General features: G+C 54.5%; 7 protein-coding genes across 7 annotated transcripts; 4 read left to right on the forward strand and 3 right to left on the reverse strand.

Moving 5' to 3' along the window:
- Nucleotides 1-2,388: 2,388 nt before the first annotated feature.
- Nucleotides 2,389-4,662, forward strand: CCMA1212_004925 (uncharacterized protein; the record flags this gene model as incomplete). Its single annotated transcript, XM_073702208.1, has 2 exons — nt 2,389-4,313; nt 4,383-4,662. The coding sequence occupies 2 exons, from the start codon at nt 2,389-2,391 to the stop codon at nt 4,660-4,662; spliced, it is 2,205 nt and encodes a 734-aa protein (XP_073559297.1).
- An 827-nt stretch (nt 4,663-5,489) lies between these two features.
- On the reverse strand, nt 5,490-6,332 carry CCMA1212_004926 (Exosome complex component RRP40; the record flags this gene model as incomplete). Its single annotated transcript, XM_073702209.1, has 1 exon — nt 5,490-6,332. The coding sequence occupies one exon, from the start codon at nt 6,330-6,332 to the stop codon at nt 5,490-5,492; it is 843 nt and encodes a 280-aa protein (XP_073559296.1).
- Nucleotides 6,333-6,776: 444 nt separating this feature from the next.
- On the forward strand, nt 6,777-8,783 carry CCMA1212_004927 (Ribosome-associated complex subunit SSZ1; the record flags this gene model as incomplete). The annotated part of the gene is made up of 3 exons (XM_073702210.1): nt 6,777-6,925; nt 7,113-7,239; nt 7,346-8,783. The coding sequence occupies exons 1-3, from the start codon at nt 6,787-6,789 to the stop codon at nt 8,781-8,783; spliced, it is 1,704 nt and encodes a 567-aa protein (XP_073559295.1). The 5' UTR covers nt 6,777-6,786.
- Nucleotides 8,784-9,428: 645 nt separating this feature from the next.
- CCMA1212_004928 (uncharacterized protein) lies at nt 9,429-10,983 on the reverse strand (the record flags this gene model as incomplete). Its single annotated transcript, XM_073702211.1, has 4 exons — nt 9,429-10,060; nt 10,153-10,756; nt 10,841-10,864; nt 10,948-10,983. 4 exons carry the CDS (start codon nt 10,981-10,983, stop codon nt 9,429-9,431), a joined length of 1,296 nt encoding a protein of 431 aa, XP_073559303.1.
- Nucleotides 10,984-12,919: 1,936 nt separating this feature from the next.
- CCMA1212_004929 (Ribonucleases P/MRP protein subunit pop1) lies at nt 12,920-15,730 on the forward strand (the record flags this gene model as incomplete). The annotated part of the gene is made up of 1 exon (XM_073702212.1): nt 12,920-15,730. One exon carries the CDS (start codon nt 12,920-12,922, stop codon nt 15,728-15,730), a length of 2,811 nt encoding a protein of 936 aa, XP_073559302.1.
- A 683-nt stretch (nt 15,731-16,413) lies between these two features.
- CCMA1212_004930 (uncharacterized protein) lies at nt 16,414-16,955 on the forward strand (the record flags this gene model as incomplete). The annotated part of the gene is made up of 2 exons (XM_073702213.1): nt 16,414-16,518; nt 16,596-16,955. 2 exons carry the CDS (start codon nt 16,414-16,416, stop codon nt 16,953-16,955), a joined length of 465 nt encoding a protein of 154 aa, XP_073559661.1.
- Nucleotides 16,956-17,400: 445 nt separating this feature from the next.
- Nucleotides 17,401-18,747, reverse strand: CCMA1212_004931 (uncharacterized protein; the record flags this gene model as incomplete). Its single annotated transcript, XM_073702214.1, has 2 exons — nt 17,401-18,566; nt 18,645-18,747. 2 exons carry the CDS (start codon nt 18,745-18,747, stop codon nt 17,401-17,403), a joined length of 1,269 nt encoding a protein of 422 aa, XP_073559662.1.
- Between the last annotated feature and the right edge of the window lie 1,332 nt (nt 18,748-20,079).

The raw sequence follows: 20,079 nt of genomic DNA on the forward strand, positions 1-20,079 counted from the left end.
TCTAGAATCCCGTATTCCGCGCTGGAGCGAGCATCTACCTACTACTACTACCGAGGGACCTAGTAGTTGAGTGAGTGTATGTGCACCTAAGGTATGCATGCATTCCCCCATGCTGCTGAATGAAGAAAGTCGACGGGAATACATATGTACTGTACGATGCTAGTAGTTGCGACGAGCAACCCGGACTCCGTTTGTGTGAAAAACGAAGTATGTAGGTATAGATAGGGTTGCCGTATTCGGCAACGCGGGGAGAGCGCTAGCTCTTTGTTGAAGAAAGTCGCCGCGCGTAGCTTAGCAGCATGTGAAGATATAAACAAGGTAGTAGTACTATCCGAGTAGCAGACGGGAGATTGGAATGCCACCTGCCAGGAAATAGAGAACAAAATCGAAATTGAGAAGAAAGGTTGGCTTCGGGCTGTTGAAGTGGCCCGGTTACCCGCGGCGGCATCAAAGGAGGTGCTTCTGTAGCGGCTTCTCCAGGAAAGGGTGCCAGAATATAGCAGCCGAGTTGATGAAGAGAGCCGGCAATAATATGTGGCAAATCTCGCAGAAAAAGGTGATACCGACTCTTGAACGAAGAGGGTTGGCAGACAGCAAGGCTGATTTTGGGTTTCCGGTACCTAGTTGCAGATTAATGCTTCTCTTGCTCCATACCTGTACTTGTTTCTGGAGCATGCTGATCATCAAGTGCCTTTTGGAGTGATACCTACCCAGTTTAGGTGACGAATGCTGCATAAGGTAACAATGTGTCAAGTAATAATTAGTCATAGCGACATCTGTAATCGACATGTTGCATCTCTGTAAACCAACCGGATCGGATTACAGACTGCCACAGACGTCGAATGCATCGAGCCAAATGCCCTCTCTCAGCGCCGTCGGTACTGACGGGACAAGTGTCGCTGCCATTGGCCGCCGTGGTAGGACAAGATGCCAACTGCAGCTGTCTGCGGGCAGGATCATGGCTGAATCGTGCCGACTTAGACCGTAAGGGACTTCTTGTGGTCAGACAAGGGATGCAGCAAGCAAGCGTTGGCGGCGAATAGGGAGTTGCACGGAGCTGTCGAGGTCATGTCGGTCGGTATTATAGGGGGCGAGACTCGCTTGCGAAACTTACACCTACCTTCGGGCACCATATGTACCGCCTACCTAGGCAATTTGGAACCAACTGATGAGCTTGATATAACTACGAAGCATCGAGTGGCTTGGCATTTTACCAGCCTGCTTCCCTTTCGCCTTTCGCATCGTTGGTTGGAGTCGGAATCAGACAAAGGACGTGACGTGACAGTATGCCAATTATAGAATGTCGAGCTTCGGGGCCGGTTTCTCTGGCACTGCAACCTTGGGTTCTAAGCGCCGAGCAGTGAGTGGGGGGGGAATCATCATCAGTTGACGGAGAGATTGGCACCAGCTGCCAGCGACTTGGCATCTGTGCTAAATTAAATAACTGTTACTAGTAGCTCGTCATTAGCTGGTGCCACAATTGCACGGCCCGGCAGGACTGATGTATCCCCACAAGCTTCCAAGTTCTTTTTGGAACGTTCATCTCTGTAATAATGAGATCGGGCCCACGAACTACACGTACAGGTACTCCGTATTGTACAGTAGCGGCTACTAGGTAGTACCAAGGGACCTCACAGCAACAACCTCCATTCTACCAATTTTCAACACGAATGATCTTGAGCAGCACATAGATACCTACCTAGCCAAGTTGAACGCCAATCCGTCGGCTCACTGGCCATTGATTCTTTCAGACAAAAGCGTCGTTCGTACTTGGAACACGGTCTCTGCGATTACCTGGGTACACATATCCCTGAGCCCCTCGAGTGCTCCGGACTGGGTGATCTAGCGAACATCGAAATATCCGCCGCCTTGTCTCTCCAGGTTAGTTACGCGTGCACATCTCGCCCATGCGTGCGCAGCGATGCTTGTGTAGCGCTACGCACTTGCCGCATCTTTTCCACCAACTGCTCAGGCCTGTGTCCACCTTCCCGTGCCGTGGCAAGTGCTTGTGCTGGGTATTAGCTGCAAGTGCCAGAGAAGGAGCGAAGGAAGGCCCTGCTGACTCTACTTTTACTTGTACCAAGCCGGGCAGCAACTCCGTCGTTCTTTGCCTTTCTCATCCTTTGACTTGCTAGTGTGAATAATCAGGTCCTCTTTTTGCTCTCCAGCCTCTGCCTCTCCATCATGAGGATTTCTTGACAATTCGAAGAAGAAGGCCCTGGAGCATTCGTCTCTCAACACTGACGATCCCTGCACGCGGGCGAGATACCCGTCTTTTTTTTTTTTTTTCCCTCGGCCGTTGGCGGCCTCCCGCACTACTCGAGAGCGACAGCGACCGACGACTGAGCGAGACAGAACCGGAGCGGCGACCTCAGGCAGCCAGGAGCAATGGCTTCGTCCAGCTCCATCGCCACGGGAGCTGTCACGACCGACACGAATTTCATCAGCGACCATGTGAGGACTGCAGGCGGAATAGCGACTCATGTCCTGGCGAGGAGCTTCGAGGCGTTGCGCGGGCTGACGCTCGGCGGTGGGAGCAGCAGCAGCAGCAGCATCGGCGTGGACACGCATATAGATTTGGTCGGGAATGAGTATGGGAATCGAAGTGCTCAGGAGACTGCCATTGGGAACAACCTCGATACCAGGGCGATCCACAGTGGTCTGCATCTACAAAAGCGACACCTAGGTGGCGGTGCGATTGCTGGAATCACGATCGGTGTGGTTGTTGCGGTTGCACTGCTGGCCATCTGCCTTTATCCGTGCTTTCTCTATCTCAGACGTCGCCGGAGAGGCCAGTCGCATCCAGCGTTCGATACCGAGGCAGGCATTGCTCCCCACGCTGGCCATGGCAGCAGCGCTTCTGGCGGAGCAAACACACCTCCAAAACGACTATCGTCGAGCGACTCGTATAAGCACAAGGGCGAGTTGACGCGCGGGGGAGACGGAGATGGAGGAAGCGCTGATTATGGCAATTGGGAAGCTCCCATCGACGGCGGCGTCAACAATGGCTATTCTTACCCCCTCAGCGCGGCGTATCTGCAGCCTGGGGATCCCGGGCTCGTCGACAGCAACATTGCTGAAGAACACCGGGTCAAGGCCCAGCCGTTTCCGCTGCTGGGATGCGACGATGGCGAGTTCGCGCCGCCGATAGCAGACGATTACCAGCCCGGCGTGCTCAAGGGAACCAGCGCCGACTACTACAGCCCCCATATCCCATCCGAGGCCTTTGGCATGGTTACACAGCCAGACGCGGCGCTTGACTTGCCCGTCCAGCCACCCTCTTCTCGATCCAGCTCTCTTCGCCAGAACATGATGCAAATCTTCCGCCGCAAGACGGCCAGAGACGCAACCATAGGCTCTACCATCTCACGGACAACCATCCCAGAAGGGGCCGCATCATCACACCTTGACGGTGCCACTCCGCTCCATACTCTTATAACCACGGGTGACCGAGTCGAGTCTCCCACAAACATATCGGCTGCCTCCCTGCCCCTTTCACGCTCGCCCTCACATCACCCTCCCAACGCTGAAGCCGCGCCTGGAGCAAGCCTGGCGCCAGTCAGTCCGCCCGCCAGTAATGCACCGGAGCCCTCCTCCAAGGCCACGCCTCCGGAGTCACCCCCGTTCCCGGCATATCACCAGTTCCGAAAGTCTCCCTCGCCGCCTATCGCTGCTCCTGGAACCGTAAATCCCATGGACATCATGCCCGCCTCTACGGAAACCGAGGTCTGGCATAGGACCGAGCACCAACTCTACGAGGCCTTCCACAAGGCGTCGACGAGCGACCCGGTCGCGTTCCCGGCGCAGGAGTCATCGGCTATGCCGTCCCCTTCCCCGACACCTCCCGAAACGCAGCCTCAGCCTCAGCCGATATTCACTATACAATCGCCAGGCGCAACCAGCCATACAGGACTCAGTCCTGATCACATCATCAACACCAACACCGACATTGACACCAGCTCTACCAGAAACCATCAAGCCCACTCCCACCCCGACAATGGCGACGTCGCTATGCTAGAAGCACCTCTCCCTCCGAACCACGACCACAGCTTGGCAGCCCCAGACGGCCGGCATCCGAGCTACCCCTCCGATCATTCCACCCCACTCCCCGGCCCTTCCTTTACCGATGTTTCATCACAGAACACGCCCTCGACTCAATTAGATACCCCCTCCCCCGAGTCCATGGGAAGTTCTGATTTCCGACACAGCGCGTCGCCACAATCTGGCGCCGGCAGCCACTCCCCCAGGACTGGTGTCTACCGATGCGATGAGCCGGGTTGTAACCAGTCTTTTGATCAACCACATAAACTCAAGTATGACGCGCCCTTTCCATCCAGTGTGTCTTGAGACTTGTACTAACCTTTTGTCCTCTCTCGCCACAGGCATCATCAGCGATATCATAGCAAAGACCACAAGTGCCCTTATGCTGGCTGCGGCAAAGGATTTGGCACCAAGACCCATCTGCAGAGGCACATCAATGACCGGCACGAGAAAAAGAAGAAATTCCATTGCTCTGTTGTTGGATGCGACTACTCCAGAGCAGGAGGCAAGGCTTTCCCTAGAAAGGATAACTGGAAGCGACACATGATCAAGATACACAATATCGAACAGCAGCAGCTTCCGGAGCCGATTGAGGTCGACATGGACCTGGACGGAGTCTGAACAACGAGGGCAACATAATGGGGCGGTCGAAGCGAGAAGGCGAGTGGAGACGGAGGTTTCCAATACAAGGAGGAAGGAGATCTAAGTGTGAGGGTCGGCGAAGACGCATAGAGGCTTCTCTTCCACCGCTATGCGCCATCAAGGATACGGGGTTATGTACCTGCGACACATCATGACGCTTCGGAATCATCACGAGTTTTGTGCTATTGCAGCATGGGAAGCAATTTCAAGGCTCATTTGCGACGGCGCTTCATTCAGTGGCAACCTTGAAAGCACAGCTGGCGTTCTCAGCTCAATAAAGCGAGTGACCCTTGGGGAAAGCGGGCCCAATCATCGCTGCTTTGTTCTCGCATCATGATATTTTTCTTCCATCCTAGCAGGTATTTTTGCTGTGCGATTTTATATTCCATTTCGGGCACAATCTGTCATTACCTCAATGGGCACATATGGTACAGAGTTTCACCGAGGAAAGGGCATTTAAGCTTCAGCGAGCGCTTGGATATTTCTGGTGAGGCGTTTCACCTTACTTTAGTCTTTTGTATAGTAACACGGATGAGCACGCCCCTTTCTGGTTAATGGATAAAAATACATCACGCGGGGACGGGCTTCAGAAGGCGTTGTTTCCTTCTTCTATTTCCGTCCTCTCTTTCAATCTACCTACCTGAGTGGGCAGGCAAATATGCGACCCCAAAGGAACAAACAACGCGTGATGGGTATATTCAACATGAGCAGATGGCCTGCCGAAGAAAGCCGTCCGCAAGTACTCCGTAGGTATACTGCGAACATTTGATGTCTTTATCTCTCTTTCTCTCCCCCTTTCGTTCGCTTCAACTCAATTCTTTGATTAACCTCTTGACCAGCCTTCTCTGTTCGTCCACGCCAAGTGACTTTTCGTCTGTTTCCTGAATGGCTCTGCCGACGGCAATAATGGCCTTGGTGCTGTCACTGTCCACCCATAGCCTGCCGTTTCTGCCAGTCGCCGTCTCGAACTGGACGCCGGCGTCGGCAAGCTCATCGAAAACCACAAGCCTGCCCTGCTGCGCCTTCTTGGGCATCATCAGGAGGCGGGCCATGCCGAGCGATATCTTGAACAGCATGCCTCCAACCAGCGGCCCAAGGCCATCGGCTTTGCCCGTTGAAGCCGAAACACACTCGAGCTCGGCGTCCATGTGCTTGGTGGCGAGCGTAACGCGGGCGTAAACCAGCGCTCCGGGGAGCAGGATGGGGCGCGTCTTCTTCGTGGCGGACTCGAACGAGAGCTGAGGGAGGAGGGCGGGAGCGGTGTAGTCGGAGAGGCTGACGAAGTAGACTTCTTGGGCGGATTTATTGACGGTGCCAATGACGAGCTCGCCTACGCGCGGTATGTACTGTTCGATGATATCGCCAGGCTGGAGCGTTAGCCGTTGAACAAGCACCACAACGATCGCATCGACACTGAGACAGAAAGGGTCAAGGAAACGGCCAAATCTCACCCTGCCATTTGCCGTCTCTACACGGATGGCGTTCTTCTGTCGGTCTGTCACCAGTTGGCCAGCCAGCGTCGGCACGAGATCGCTGGGAGGGACATGCCGCAGACCAGGGCCCAGACGGAGAGGCTTCTTATCATGTGAGGGTATCAGCGAGGCGTCGATGCGATCGCCCGGCAGGACGAATATTGATTCTGAAGACATGTTGTGATGCAGAGACTTTATCGGGATTCTGAGGAACAGAAACAATGCTCAGGCTCAGCCTTGCGTTGCCTCGAGGAAGTCGGTTTGAATTTTTGGAGCTGCCGACCATGGGCATCGATTGGACGGATAGGCGATAAGGTTGCCTGCCTTGGAGGGGCGCGTCTGATTGGCGGTCTTCTATCGCCGCGCCCGGGTGGCTGTAGCCGCCACCTGGACTGGAACCCGTCTGGCTGGGTCTCTTTTTTTTTTCTGCTCGAAATTTTTTGTTAGGAGGAAAAAAGCAGCCCCTCCACCAGAGAGAAGTCTCCAACCCACTTCGCAACTCTCACAATCTTTTTTTTGCTTGCGAATTGACCGTCGCAGCAGCAAAAGTCCAGCGTCGTTTTCCCATTCCTTGCAGTCGAAGTTTGCCTCTCGAAGCCAGGTCTCACCATAAATCACAAGATCCGACCCAATGTCTGAGAGCAACGGCGTCAAGTCCGGGGTCGAGCCCGGTGACCGGGTCGCCATCGGCATCACCTTTGGCAACTCCAACAGCTCCATTGCCTTTACCGTCGATGACAAGGCCGAGGTCATCGCCAACGAGGACGGTGGTATGTTTCGATTCCTTCTTGTCTATGAGCGGAAACGGCGTGGCTCTTCATGAGCATGCAGTTGGGGGCCGAGGGAAACATCTTGCGGAACAGCAGTTTCACAACCGTCAACTCCGATCCCGAGATCGTAGACTTCCCTCTATTTTTTTCTACTCCTTTCTTCGGCTGACACCCCGCTCCATCACAGACCGACAGATCCCCACGGTTCTCTCCTACGTCGACGGCGACGAGTACTATGGTACCCAGGCGAAGAGCTTCTTGGTTCGCAACCCGACCAACACCATTGCCTTCTTCAAGGATTTCCTCGGCCAAGAGTACGACCGCCATCTGCCAGCAACGATATGAAAAGCTCTCCTGAGGAGAGAGCAGCGACGGCTTCAAGATCAAGACGCAGTGCTGACCATTTTCCGTTGCCTCCAGGTTCAAGTCAATCGACCCCACACACTGTCACGCTGCTGCCCACCCCCAGGAGGTCTCGGGCGAGGTTGCCTTCACCGTCAAGGACAAGGCTGGCGAGGACGATGAACCCTCAGTCATCACAGTCTCCGAGGCTGCCACCCGATATCTGCGACGTCTCGTCACCGCCGCCTCCGAGTACCTGGGCAAGAAGGTCACCTCTGCCGTCATAACCGTCCCCACCAACTTCACCGAGAAGCAGCGCGAGGCCCTGATCAAGGCCGCCAACGATGCCGAGCTCGAGGTCCTGCAGCTCATCGCCGACCCCATTGCCGCCATCCTGGCCTACGACGCCCGCGCCGAGGCCAAGACCGAGGACAAAATCATTGTCGTCGCCGATTTGGGCGGCACCCGCTCCGACGTTGCCGTTGTTGCCTCAAGAGGCGGCATGTACACGATCCTGGCCACTGCCCACGACTACGAGTTTGCCGGTGTTCACCTCGACCAGGCCTTGATGGAGTACTTTGCCAAGGAGTTCCAGAAGAAGCACAACGTCGACCCGCGAAACAACGCCAGGAGCTTGGCCAAGCTCCGCCTCGAGGCCGAGGCCACCAAGAAGGCCCTGAGCTTGGGTACCAACGCCCAGTTCAGCGTCGAGAGCTTGGCCGACGGATTCGACTTCTCCGCCACCGTCAACAGGACACGGTACGAGATGGTTGGCCGCAAGGTCTTTGAGGGCTTCAACCGCCTGGTCGAGAGCGTCGTCAAGAAGGCCGAGCTGGATGTTCTGGACGTCGACGAGGTCATCATGTGCGGCGGTACCTCCCACACCCCCCGAATTGCCACCAACTTCCAGTCCATCTTCCCCGAGTCGACCGTGATCCTCGCCCCCGCCACCAGCACGGCTGCCATCAACCCCTCTGAGCTGCAGGCTCGCGGTGCTGCCCTCCAGGCCTCGCTGATCCAGGAGTACGACGCTGCCGATATCGAGCAGTCCACCCACCCCGCCGTCACCACTGTCAAGCACATCTCCAACGCCATCGGTGTTGTTACCGTCAACGCCGAGGGCGAGGATGTCTTCACCCCGATCATGCAAGCCGAGACGGCAGTCCCCGCCCGCCGAACTGTCCACATTGCTGCCCCTGCTGAAGGCGGCGATGTCCTGGTCAAGGTTGTCGAGGGTGGCACTCACATCAAGGTGACCAAGCCCGAGCCCAAGGCCCGGGTCGAGGACGTTCCCGAGGACGAGGACGACTCTGACTTTGAGGAGGAGGAAGAGGAGGAGAAGCGCGAGAAGATTTGGAAGATTGGCTCACCGCTTGCCGAGGCCGCCGTCAGGGGCGTGTCCAAGGGCGGCAAGGTCGAGGTCACCATCAACGTCGCGGGCGACCTCAGCGTGACGGTCACGGCCAGGGAAGTCGGCGGCAAGGGTGGTGTCAGGGGCAACCTGCAGGCACCGTAGATCATGACGGGGTCCGGAGGCTGAGTAGAGGAAGACACCAGACAAAAGTTAGAGGGGGCAGGCATTTATTCTCCGGCATGGATGTAGAAGTATATGTTACAATCTGCCGGCTGTGCGGTTTTTATATGGGGTGGAGCATATCTTTTTTCACATAGAATTTCATGAGAAGCAAAGCGCTCGCTCTACTCAGTGAGTGATTCTGAGGACATGGAAGTAGAGTGCGGCCGAAAACTGATTTGGGTTCCGAGGGGATAAATAAAGGAGAGTCGACGCTTGGATGCCTTGCATTTCACATGTAGGAGGGGAGAGATAGAAATCTCCTCTGTATCTTGAGAATGTGTGAAGAATGTGTGAAGAAGGCGTGCATAATAAGCCGTCCTTGTTGGACGGTGGACGCGGTTGTACAGAAGCTCGTTGATAGAGTGTAGGCAGATGGGCAGTGAATATGGGAAAGCAATTTGAAGAGATCATCACCCATATAACGCCGATGGCCAAGTATGATAGAGCACAGGACAGTCGAGTGGAAAATATGAGATTAGAAATCAACCCAGCGGAAAATGAAGGTAAAAGTGAAAAAGCAAGAGGAAAAGATGACTGTTGATGCCGCTGCCAAAGATTCGCTATACAAACCATAAATCAATCCATCTATGCGGCGACGCTCCCGGGTAAACTCCAAGCAACCAAATCATCTCTTACGTCGGACTCTCCAATTTCCTTTGCGCGTTTCATATTCTCCCTCTCGCGCTCGCTGCTCCCGAGCGTTGGCGCCAAACTCGCTAGGCTGGCAACGCTTTTGCTGCTGGCCATGTCGTCGTCCCTGGCTGATGTTTCGCGGCCGTCCTCGCGGATTCGCACACCCTTCTTAAACGGATTGCGGTTGCCTCCACCAGTGACGGTCGAAACGCTCTTATCGCTCGACCCGGAGAGGGTACGGCGATGGTGAGGATTGGGGCTGTGGGGTTGGTAGGAGCTGCCCGGGCGGAAGTGAGACGACGAATTGGAATGGTTGCGGCGGTGGTTCATGGCCATGCGGCGATATTCAGGTGGCCGTAGGGCTCCCGAGCTCTCGCCGTCCTCGTCGTAGTATTCGTCTTCGGAATCAGGGCTGGTGGCATTTCTATGCTTGGTTCTCCAGCCGTTGCCGCCAGAGAAGATGTCCTCGATGCATTCATCAATGGGAGGCTCCGAGGGCTGACGGGTCCACGACGCTGCGAGGGTCCGGCGATACAGATCTTGAACCTCGGCAACATCTCGGGGTTTAGACAAGTTTGGCAAAGCTACCGTGGTATCAGCTTCGATATGTCAATATATGAGAGAGCGCGAATCAAGGGGTGTAGCACAGGTAGCCGGCCAAAGGGTCTCAACTTACGTCCCAGAATCTCGTCCTCGTTCTGCTCCGGCGCCATGAAGCCTACAATTCCCCCAAAGACTGGCGCCGTTTTCAGAGGTGGCGCGATGAAGTTGCGTTCACCGTCGACCTGAATGAGCAGAATGCTAACTTTGAGAGTGCTGTTGACCTTGCTGTCTTGCATGAGGTATCTGCGCACGATGCCATCCTCGCACTCTCTCTGGATCTCGTCGGACAGTTTCAAGTCTCTGGCACTTGTAGGGCTCAGGCCGGCGCTGTTGGTGCGTCTTCTAGATGATGTCGGCGAGGCAGGATCCCTCAGAAGGGCTTCGCTCTCTTCGACAAACTCGGCAAGGTTGATCTTGATATAACCAAGGGTTATCTTCTCGGTGAGGGCAAACTCTTGGACAACTTCGAGCTCCAAGAGGCACTCATTGAGATGGTTGTTCTTGTCGACGGACATTCGAACCCCGGTAACCACCTTGCTGAAGTTGTACTCAACTCGGTGATTCGCAATGGCCGCTTTTGCGGTGCGGCCACGATGCTCGGCATGCATAGAATGAGGCAAATGCCATTTGATGAACGAGGTACCAGAAACGAGAGGCACATTGTTGAGATCGAAAATCTAAGAGGTCATACCAGAGCATACAACGTTAAATCATCGAGCGTCTCCAAGAGGAAATAATGTCTCCCATCCGTGTAAGCTCACCTTGAGATGAAGGTCAAACCTGGGCTGGACACAGGCGAGAAGGGCGTTAGTAAGAGATCACTTGGCTGACTGGAAGCAGGACGGAAATGGGCGCCGAATTGCCTCACCTTGCGCCCCTTGCCGACTGTTGGGAAAAAGGGCATGTTAGCCAAGTGTTGCTGCAGGTTGTCTCCGGATCGGCCGGACTCTGGAACGGGTCGCGTCGAACCAGCTCACTGGAGCTCAGGAAAGACGTGAGAAGGGAAGCGGCCAGCGCATAGTCCAGGTTAACAGAAAGCGTGAGCCCGAGGGAAGGGATGCATCAAGGGGGTCACGCCCACTGAGAAGGCTGATGCACGCGCAGTCGGCCCGTGATAGTTCACCAATACGACGAGCGGGAGGATCGGGCTTACTCAGGGCAGACATTGTAGCCAAACGAGGCCACGGCTAATAATAACCAGGCAACCAATGCCGGTAAGGCCTAGACAGTCTCACTAGTATCAGGTGGTTTGAGACTGCATGACAATACGGCAGATAGGGAAAAAAAAGCCACTGCAAGTGGAACTTGGCGCAACACGCTAGTGGTTTGCGTGAACCGGCCGGCAGAGATTAATCGGAGGGAACAAATCGAAAGATTCTGGTCCAGCCACGCCTCGAGACGTTGCCGGCAGGCTGGGGCGTGGGGTGAAGCAGCAGAAGCTGGCCAGGGGGAGGCAAAGGATGCGGTTGGATCAACGATGGACGATGGTCGATAACAAGCTGAGCGCCCAGTAGTAGGTAGGTGTACGAGGACGAGGATGCCTAGCACTGGTAAGGTAGGCGTACCTTAGTGTGTTAATGCTGCTGGAGCGGTAGAAGCAGGAATGCGGGTGTTACATTGCCAGCTGACGGGCAGCTTTTGACGTTGGGAAGCGCGTGCCCCTATTGCCTAATGGACGAGGCGGCATCAGACAGATGAGCTGCAGCTGTCTGGGGTGCTATGGAGCACGCTGGAAATGAGTGAGCGAATGAATGCAACGGGATACGCGTACCTTTCAGGGATGGGCTCGCTATGAAATGCGAACCGAACCCGGCACTGCCGATTCGCATATATCGACAACTGACAGGGTTGAGGTTCGGATGTTTCCAGTTGGGGCAAGACGAGAGACGTGGTATCTGACGAGAGAATCGCTGTGGTCCAAGAACTCAGAGGGGAATCCAATCTTGAGGCTGGGATGTTTAAGAGGCTGAGCTTGCAAGTGTTACCAATGATTGGACGAGAAAATGCTGGAAGATGGGACGGGGGAGAATGCGTTGCATATGCAGATGCCTTTAGATGGATCGTCGAAAAGGTGGAGATGACGAGAAGTGCGGGCAGCATTTGGAGATGGGCAATATTACCTAGTACTTCTAGGCGGTAGGCCATTGGACGGTCTTGGGCAGGTCTTGTCCGGTAGGCGGTGATTTTCCGAGTTGCTAAGATATTCGGTACCTTGGGTAGGAGGTAAGGTACGATATGCGGTTGGGAAGGAGCTGCACTGTGTAAGTTGGCAGCCGGAAGAGGAGGCACGCGGAAATGGGAAAAGCCTCCCGATCATTCACGGGCGTTCCATGATAACTTATACCTTACTCCTGATATCCCGATGACGATGCTGGGCTACTTGCAATTAATCACTGCCTAGTACTAGGTAGTAGGCAGAAGGGATCGGGCGTCGTGTCATTGAGAGCAGGCATGCTACTGTTTGCAGTGCCAATGCCGGGAAGAATGAGCCACACTAGAGGTATAAATCACCATTGAGAGAAAGGCAAAGGACGTGGTGCGTGGAGCAGTGAAGCTTAGTACCTATTAACGCATTGATCACTTTTTGCCTGCTAGTAGGTAGCTACCTACTGCCTTTTTATGATGGTGTTACAGAGGCTTTGGAGGGACGACAGGGCGGATTACAGCGGGGGGGCGTTCAAACTTACAGTGGCTGCGTGTAGTGCTGACATTGTAGCTCCCTTGCTTATCGATAAAGCATCGGCAAGAAAGTTTCCCAAGCCAAGCAAAGCATCGCCGCGCATCGAACCTCGGTCAATCAGCAAATCGAGCTCTGCAAGGCTCTCCAGCTTGCCATTGAGATGGCTTCCAGTCATTCCACGGGCGGACAGCCCGCTGCCGCCTCCAAGAAGCGCGGCCCCCCGGCTCACAACGCCCGCAGCGATGCGTTTATGCAGAAGCGCGCCAAGGTGCATGCTGCGCGAAGCATCCCCACGCAAGCTGCTGATGCCGCGCTCAAAGATGGCGAGCTGGACCTGGTGGCCTTTGTGGCGGCTCACGAGTTTGAGATTCGCGCCTTGGAGCAGAGCATGGCCACGACCAAGGCCGTCAAGAGCAGCAGAGCCTTCCAGCAGGTCCCTCGCGGGCTGAGACGACGGACGGCGAGCCACAACCCCAAGCGGGTGCCTCGAAGGCTTCGAGCCAGGGCCAGGAAAGAAATGGACGAAGACAACACTCCGCTGGTCGAATCACGGAAACGGAAGCCGAGGACGACGAGAGCGAGGATACGAGCCCAGACGGCCAAGCGACTCCGCATACTCTCGGCGCGAAAGAAGAAGAGGAAGCAGAAGAAGAGCCAGCAGCCCTCCAACGACGAGAACCAGCACGATCCGAAAGCGTCCGCGGCCACAGACGCCAACGCCGTGAGCAGGGCTCCCAGGCCCAAGATACGAAGGAACGCGCTCAACGAACCACTCAGACCAGCCGCAAAGTTCAGAAAGAGACAGATCAACAAGACCTGGCTGCCGACACATCAATGGCACGCAAAGCGGGCTCGCATGACAGAGCCCGCGGAACCCCTCTGGCGTTTTGCCATCCCGTTGACACCCAACGAAAAGATATACCGACCGACACACAGGGCACAAGGAGAACGCGGCACAATGGTTTGGGACATGACATATATGAGCACCATTGGTCTATATGGGAACTTTGCCGGCATGGTGAGAGTCCTCCGGAGGGTTGGAGTGACGAATGATTCTTGCTGGGACGGCAGAGGAGCAAAGTGGCGGCAGGGTACCAGAGCGTGGACTGGCATGTTGAGCAGGGAGAGAGCTGGGGTTCAGCGGCCAATATGCCAATCGACGGTTATCTGGGATCCTGAAGCAGCCTCACAACACGTCGAGGAAGATCGCGCCAGGGGGGAGGGAGAACAGCGAAGCAAAACCGACAAGAAGACGCAGAGGCGTGTCTTTCTCAGAGTCCATCCTTCGGCTTTCCTGGAGCTGTTCAACGAGCTACTGCGGCTGATAAAGATGGAGAAGCCGCGGCTGTACATTGAAGATCTGAGGTTCGAAATCGGAAGCATGGAGCTCTCCGGCCCTGCGTCTACCGAGACTCTACTGTCGGTCTTGACCCCATATCCTTCCGGGGGGTCGAGTCCGAAGAACAAGCATGCCGAACTGTTTGAATCTCTGAAAGGGCTGACAAACCCGGCGGCCCTGCCGAGCAATTCAGTGCTACACTTTGCAGTCCAGGATCCTCGGCTGAGGTATCCGCCACGGAAGATGGAGTTTCCCGAGAACGAGCAGGCTCAGATGGACTTGCTGGCCACAATCGCCAGTTGGCCTGCAGAAGAAAACCTGCAGCCGTCGCTTTTGTTTGACCGACATGCCCGTCATAGGGCCTCGTGCTTGCCCTCACAAAAGTCCATTAATAGGAGAAGAAGCAAAGTCACGTCCGGAGCACTTCTGAAGCCGACCATACACGATCCCCCCGTTCCCGTCACGCTCATCGCGTCTCGTTCCGCGCCAGGCACGCAGGCGCAAGGAACATGGACTCTGCTTGCGCCTTGGAAATGCATTCTCCCTTTGTGGTACAGCATCGTCCACTGCCCGCTTGTCTCCGGCGGCAACCCACGGTTCGCCGGGCTCAACGAGACGATGCAAGTGGCCTTTGAGCGAAGTCTTCCCTGGTTCCCTGCCGACTTCTTGGGCACTGACGCAGGAGCTGAATGGGAGCTTGAGCGCAGGCAGAGGCGAAAGAGGGATTGGGCACGGCGCCCTAAAAGCAAGAGGGTCGAATGGACGTCTCTTATGCTGGGCGCAGGCCGACAGGGTGAGATTGGAGACGGACACGCCTGTGACTTTGAGTTTCTCTTCGGCCTTGCACAGCAGCAGCAGGCGCCGAGTGCACCTCCCGACGATTCAGGGGAGGCAATGGACGTTGATGATGAAAGTCCGGCACCGACCAAGGAGAAGGGGAAAGACGTCGCGATACCATACCTCAAGCTCTTGAACAGCATCCCCAAAGCAGTCTTCAACAGCCTGCTTTCGCCATCCCCGACCCTTCAGCCACTCCCTCCACACACCATTGCGTGTGTCCGGATATCACTCCTCTCGCGAGGCGTTGCCAATCCATGCGCGAGAATATACCGTCTGCCTTCAGTCCCCATTCCGCTCCCACCGTCTTCTGATGCCGAGGTTCCCGCAAGCATGCCTCCAGAAGCGTCCTCTCTTCCGCCCGATCTTCGTTCGCAGTGGCTTTCGCGCATCCCCTTGTATTCATCCTCTTCAACGTGGTCCAAGTCAAGGTCATCTTCATCTTCCCATACTCGACCCAAGAGGACGGCGTCGCGATTAGACGACATGGAGACGCGCAAACGCATGTTAGCACAGGAGCTCCTCGCTGCTCCGCCAAGTCTGGGAAGCGGTTTGGGACCCAACGGGACAGATATTGACGGACACCATCCGCTGGTGCCTGATGCAAAGGACCTCATCGGCTTTGTCACCACGGGGTCGTTTTGTCTGGCGAACGGTCGAGGGGCGGCGATCGGCAGCATCGCGGTCGAGAAGGTATTGGCAGACGTCCGCGCGAACCCCAAGGAGGGAAGGCTGTGCATCGTGAGGAACGCCGGCGAGAATGTCGGCTGGATCGCGAGGTGGGAAGCGGTTTGATAGTGCTTGCTTCTTTCTTTCTGGGTGTCAGCAACACGGCCGTGATTTCCGGCTCGTCTCTAGAGGAGCATACGGCGACGACGATATAATGGTACATACTCGATCATAGGCCGACCAATCTAGGTTGAATATAGATGTGGTACAAAACAGCCTGCAACCCTGGCATACAATCAGCTACCTAATACCAAATAAGGATGTTCTCCCACGCCAATGGGGATTGGGTCAACGCGTGTTATTTCAAGGCAAGCAAGAAATGCTTCATCCGGCAGCCTTTTTAGTACCAAGCGCTGTCAGCTGGACATCCAAGTGCTTGTGCTGCGCAACTACACTAGAATCAAGATGATAAGCTTCAATTTGGGGGCATGTGAAAGGCGTCATTGACAAGGAGACGGCGGCACAGTTTTAGCTGCAAAATTCCTCCGGATTAAGTTTCCTTTTTTTTTTTCCCCTTCTTCTGCTTCTACTTGTCAGTTTCTTGTATAGCTAGTAGTACTTCACGAGACCTCGGACACTCCTTGAGAAGCCTCGCAAGAAGAGACATTCAGAGAGAGAGAGAGAGAGAACAACGTCGTTGTTCGCTACCAATACGAGCCCACGACATAGGTAGGTAAATCCAAAGAAGTAGCCTCAAGCTCCATACCACCAGGCTTCTTATCAGGCCCGACTGTACAGACCAAGCAAAGATGGCTTCATCAGACGACAGACCAAAGACAATCACCGGCGGCTGCGTCTGCGCATCCGTCCGCTACACCGTCACCTTTCCCCCAGACCACGATTTCGCCAACAGCGTGAGTCTCCCAACCCCTTCTTCCTCTTCCCCCTTCCCTTCTCATTCTCTTTTTCGTCAGTCAAGCTAACGAAAAAGGCACTCAAGTCAACAACCTGCCAGTGCGAGCAGTGCCGCAAAAATACGGGCTCCCTCATCTTCCGCTCCCACAGGGTGCCCAAGTCCGCCGTCGCCTTCGCGGCCCGGTCGACGCTCAGGCTGTACTCGGCCACGCCGCACTGCGAGCGCGGCTTCTGCTCCCGCTGCGGCAGCTTCCTGCTCTGGCAGCGGGACGACCGCGACTACGCGTGCCTCACCGTCGGCTGCTTCGACGCGCCCGTCCTGGCGCGGTACGGGCCGCTGCTGACGGCCGCCAGGAGGCACCTCTTCTGCGAGAGGGAGGTGCCCGGCGTGACGGACCACCTGGCGGGTGCCAGATTTGCTGGTGATGATGAATAAATCGCTCTGGTTGTGTACTCATAGGGAGCTTTCGTAGCAATACCATTCCATATCAATCGTGCCTCGTCGTCTTAGTCCAGATTCTGAATAGGTTCTCAACATGACACTGGCATAACTTGAACAGGCACCAACGTCACAAAAGAGCAAAGGGACAAGGAGAGCGGGCAAGAATAGAAAAGAGGAAAAACAAAATCATTAAAATTCTCGCTGGTGGTATCTGGCGTTAGTTACCCTATGTCAAGTAAACGCCGGTCCTCAAGCAACCAATATATCAAAGCCCACTGTAAAGTCAACAAACCACGAAAAGAGGGCCTTGGGGGAAAATAAAAACGAAAGGAAAAGGAAAAAGAAAAGAAACCCAAGATATACCATCAACTCCCTGTCCTGTCTGCTGCCTTGTCTAGGCCCCAAGAATCCCAGCCGAAATCGCCCATCGAGCTCTTGTCTAGTCCTCCTCACTAATCTCGCTCTCGTCATCATCGGCATTGTTGCTGTAGTAGTAGCCGTTGTTACCGCTGTCTTGGTCATTGCTCTCCAGCTTTTCAAAGGCGTTCTCTAATTCTTGTTCCAGATCCAGCTCCAAATCGGCAGCGTCATTTGCCTCGTCTTCTTCTCCTTGTGCCTCATCTTCTTCATCTTCGTCCACGTCCATGGCGTCCGATTGGCTCTGGCTAGCGTTCTTGACTGGACTGGGCAGCTTAAAGTCCGTGTCCGGATCCATCCCACCGTCTTCGTCTTCGTGGTCTTCCTCCTCTTCCTCCACCTCGGATTCGCGCTGATCCATAAAGTCGTCAAAGCGCCGAGGCGCGGGAAACGAGGGCGAGAAGTGGGTCGGCCTTGCCGGATTCTCTGCGCCAGGGTACTCGATGAGGAGATCGCCATCGTCGTCCTCGTCTTCCTCGTCGTCGTCATCGTCCTTCTTCTTTCGAGACTCGGGCTGTGCTGACTTTGGCGGCTGCGGCATGGGAAGCGCCAGTTCAATCTTCTTGGGGAGCTTCTTGTCGAGCTGCTTTCTGTCGAAAATCTTCTTCTCCAAGGATCTCTTCTCCGCCGGTTTCTTATCTAGAGGTTTCTTCTCCAGTGGCTGCTTGTCGACTGCATGTTTGTCGCCAACCGGCTTCTTGTCCAGAAGGGGCTTCTTGTCGAGAGGCTTCTTCTTTTCAATCAGCACCCTGTCGGAAGACTTCTTGTCCGTTGGCTTCCTGTCAAGTTTCCTCTGCATTGCCTCCTTGGTGTGGACGGTGATGCTCTTATCATCCGCCTTGGGGGTCGACTTCGACTTGTCTTTATTCGCTGCATTCTTCTTGTCTCCCGCCTTTTGCGACTGGCCGCTCTCCAGATGAGGGTATTTCCGTCGCAGCTCCTCGGGGTTGCTGTTTCCGGGGATGCGCGTGAGGTTCATGTTGAACGTTGAATCAACCTTGTCGAGGACGAACGCCTTGCGCTCGGGATCGAACCATAGCACATAGTCGCCATCGTCGGTCGAGCGCGTTCCGGCGAAGCCAACCGTTCCCTCGGGGCTGGGAAAGGTCAAGTCGTACGAGGTCGTCTTTCCAGGGAGCGAAGGCTTCAAGCGTGCGTCGGACGCAGGGAACGAGGGCTTGTGATTGTCTGCGTAGATTGTATTAGCATCCATGTGCGTCTGGCCGTTGGGCGCAAGGTAGTGCTATCCGTGCCGAGTCGACGTACAGCGAATGCCCGTAAAGATCTCGTTGGATGTCTTGCCCAGCAAGCCATCGCCGAGGATGATGGGGTAGCTGCCCTTGGCTGTCGGGTCAATCAGCTCAGCCATGGCGGTCCTTCGCGTTGAGCCGGTGTAAGCCTGCGATGCTCTGATTCGGTTGTTGCGCGCAGGACGAGTCGCAGCAGTGCCGACGGCGTGCTTGTTCGGGGCACCAGCGTGGCTGCCCAGCGATCAGGTTCGGTTGCAGAAACGCGCCGGCTGAAGCTGGTGTTGCTGCTGCCGGAGATGCTGACGATGGATTGATCCAGGATGGTGACGGAGCGAGAGGAGGGAGGATGACGGACGGCACAAGGGGACTGCCTACAGTAAGAAGAGGCACGGCAGCGACAAGGCAACCGAAGGGGACGCACAGACTTTAAAAGGCGCCGGTCCCCCCCAAAAATACAACCACATCGATTACAGTCACCACTGCAGCCTTCAACCTTCTTTGTACGTTTTGCTGCAACGGTCGGTGGCTGTCAGCCCAGAGGCTTCCCCGTAAGCTTGCTTCGGCAAGGCGCGCGCCAAAGACTGTGAATCTCGAGGCTTGGGCTGCTGTTTAACCTCAACCGAGCTGATTCATTGCTCGGCAGAGCTTCTCGGGTGTCGCAAGAGTACCGGATTCGATACTTGGGCATGAAGAGCGCGCTGGCAGCGTCGGTAGCACAACCGCTTGTAGAGGGGCTATGGAGTGTGGAATGAGTGAGCTCTATTAAGATTAAGAATATGACTTAATCTAGGCTAGGCTAGGCTATTGAAGAAGAAGGAAGGAAATAAACGGGATCCTATAGATCCTGGTGTTATGGGCTAATGGCCCTGACTGGCTAAGGCATATGCTAGGGCATATGCAACACATCCCCCTTAAGGTTAATAGACTATAACAAGATATAAAGAATAATAATATAGGGCTTTTCTGCTGTAAAAGAGGGATATAGAAATATAAGAAATAGATAAAATTAGTTACTATAGCTAGCTATTCCTTTTTTTAGTAAAGAAGAACAGGAATAGTAAAAACTATAAGGAATATAGGAGATTTAAGGTATTCTGATTAATTAAGGCTAGAATTTATTTCTGCATACTTAAGGGCAGAATATAAGATAATTTAATATCCTTCCTTATTAAAGTTAACTTCCTTCTTTTAGGAAAAGGTGCTTATAAAGGTGGAATTCTTATACTCTTTAAATTTAGCTTAGTTAGTAAAGAGGATGCCTTTTTTAAAATATAGATAGTCTTTAAGCGTAATATCTTTTTATAATAGATCTAGTTAAAGTGTCTTATACTTTTTAAAAAGAAAGATAAAGATATAGTTATTAAAAGGAAGAAGAAGCTAGAGCCTGTGATAGTTAGAAGTTAATAAAAAAGTAAGCCTATTTATTTAGGTTCTTAAGCAAGATTAACTAT

The sequence above is a fragment of the Trichoderma ghanense genome (genome assembly GCF_004382785.1).
Source record: "Trichoderma ghanense strain CCMA-1212 chromosome Unknown scaffold_4, whole genome shotgun sequence".
NCBI classification, from domain to species: Eukaryota; Fungi; Ascomycota; class Sordariomycetes; order Hypocreales; family Hypocreaceae; genus Trichoderma; species Trichoderma ghanense.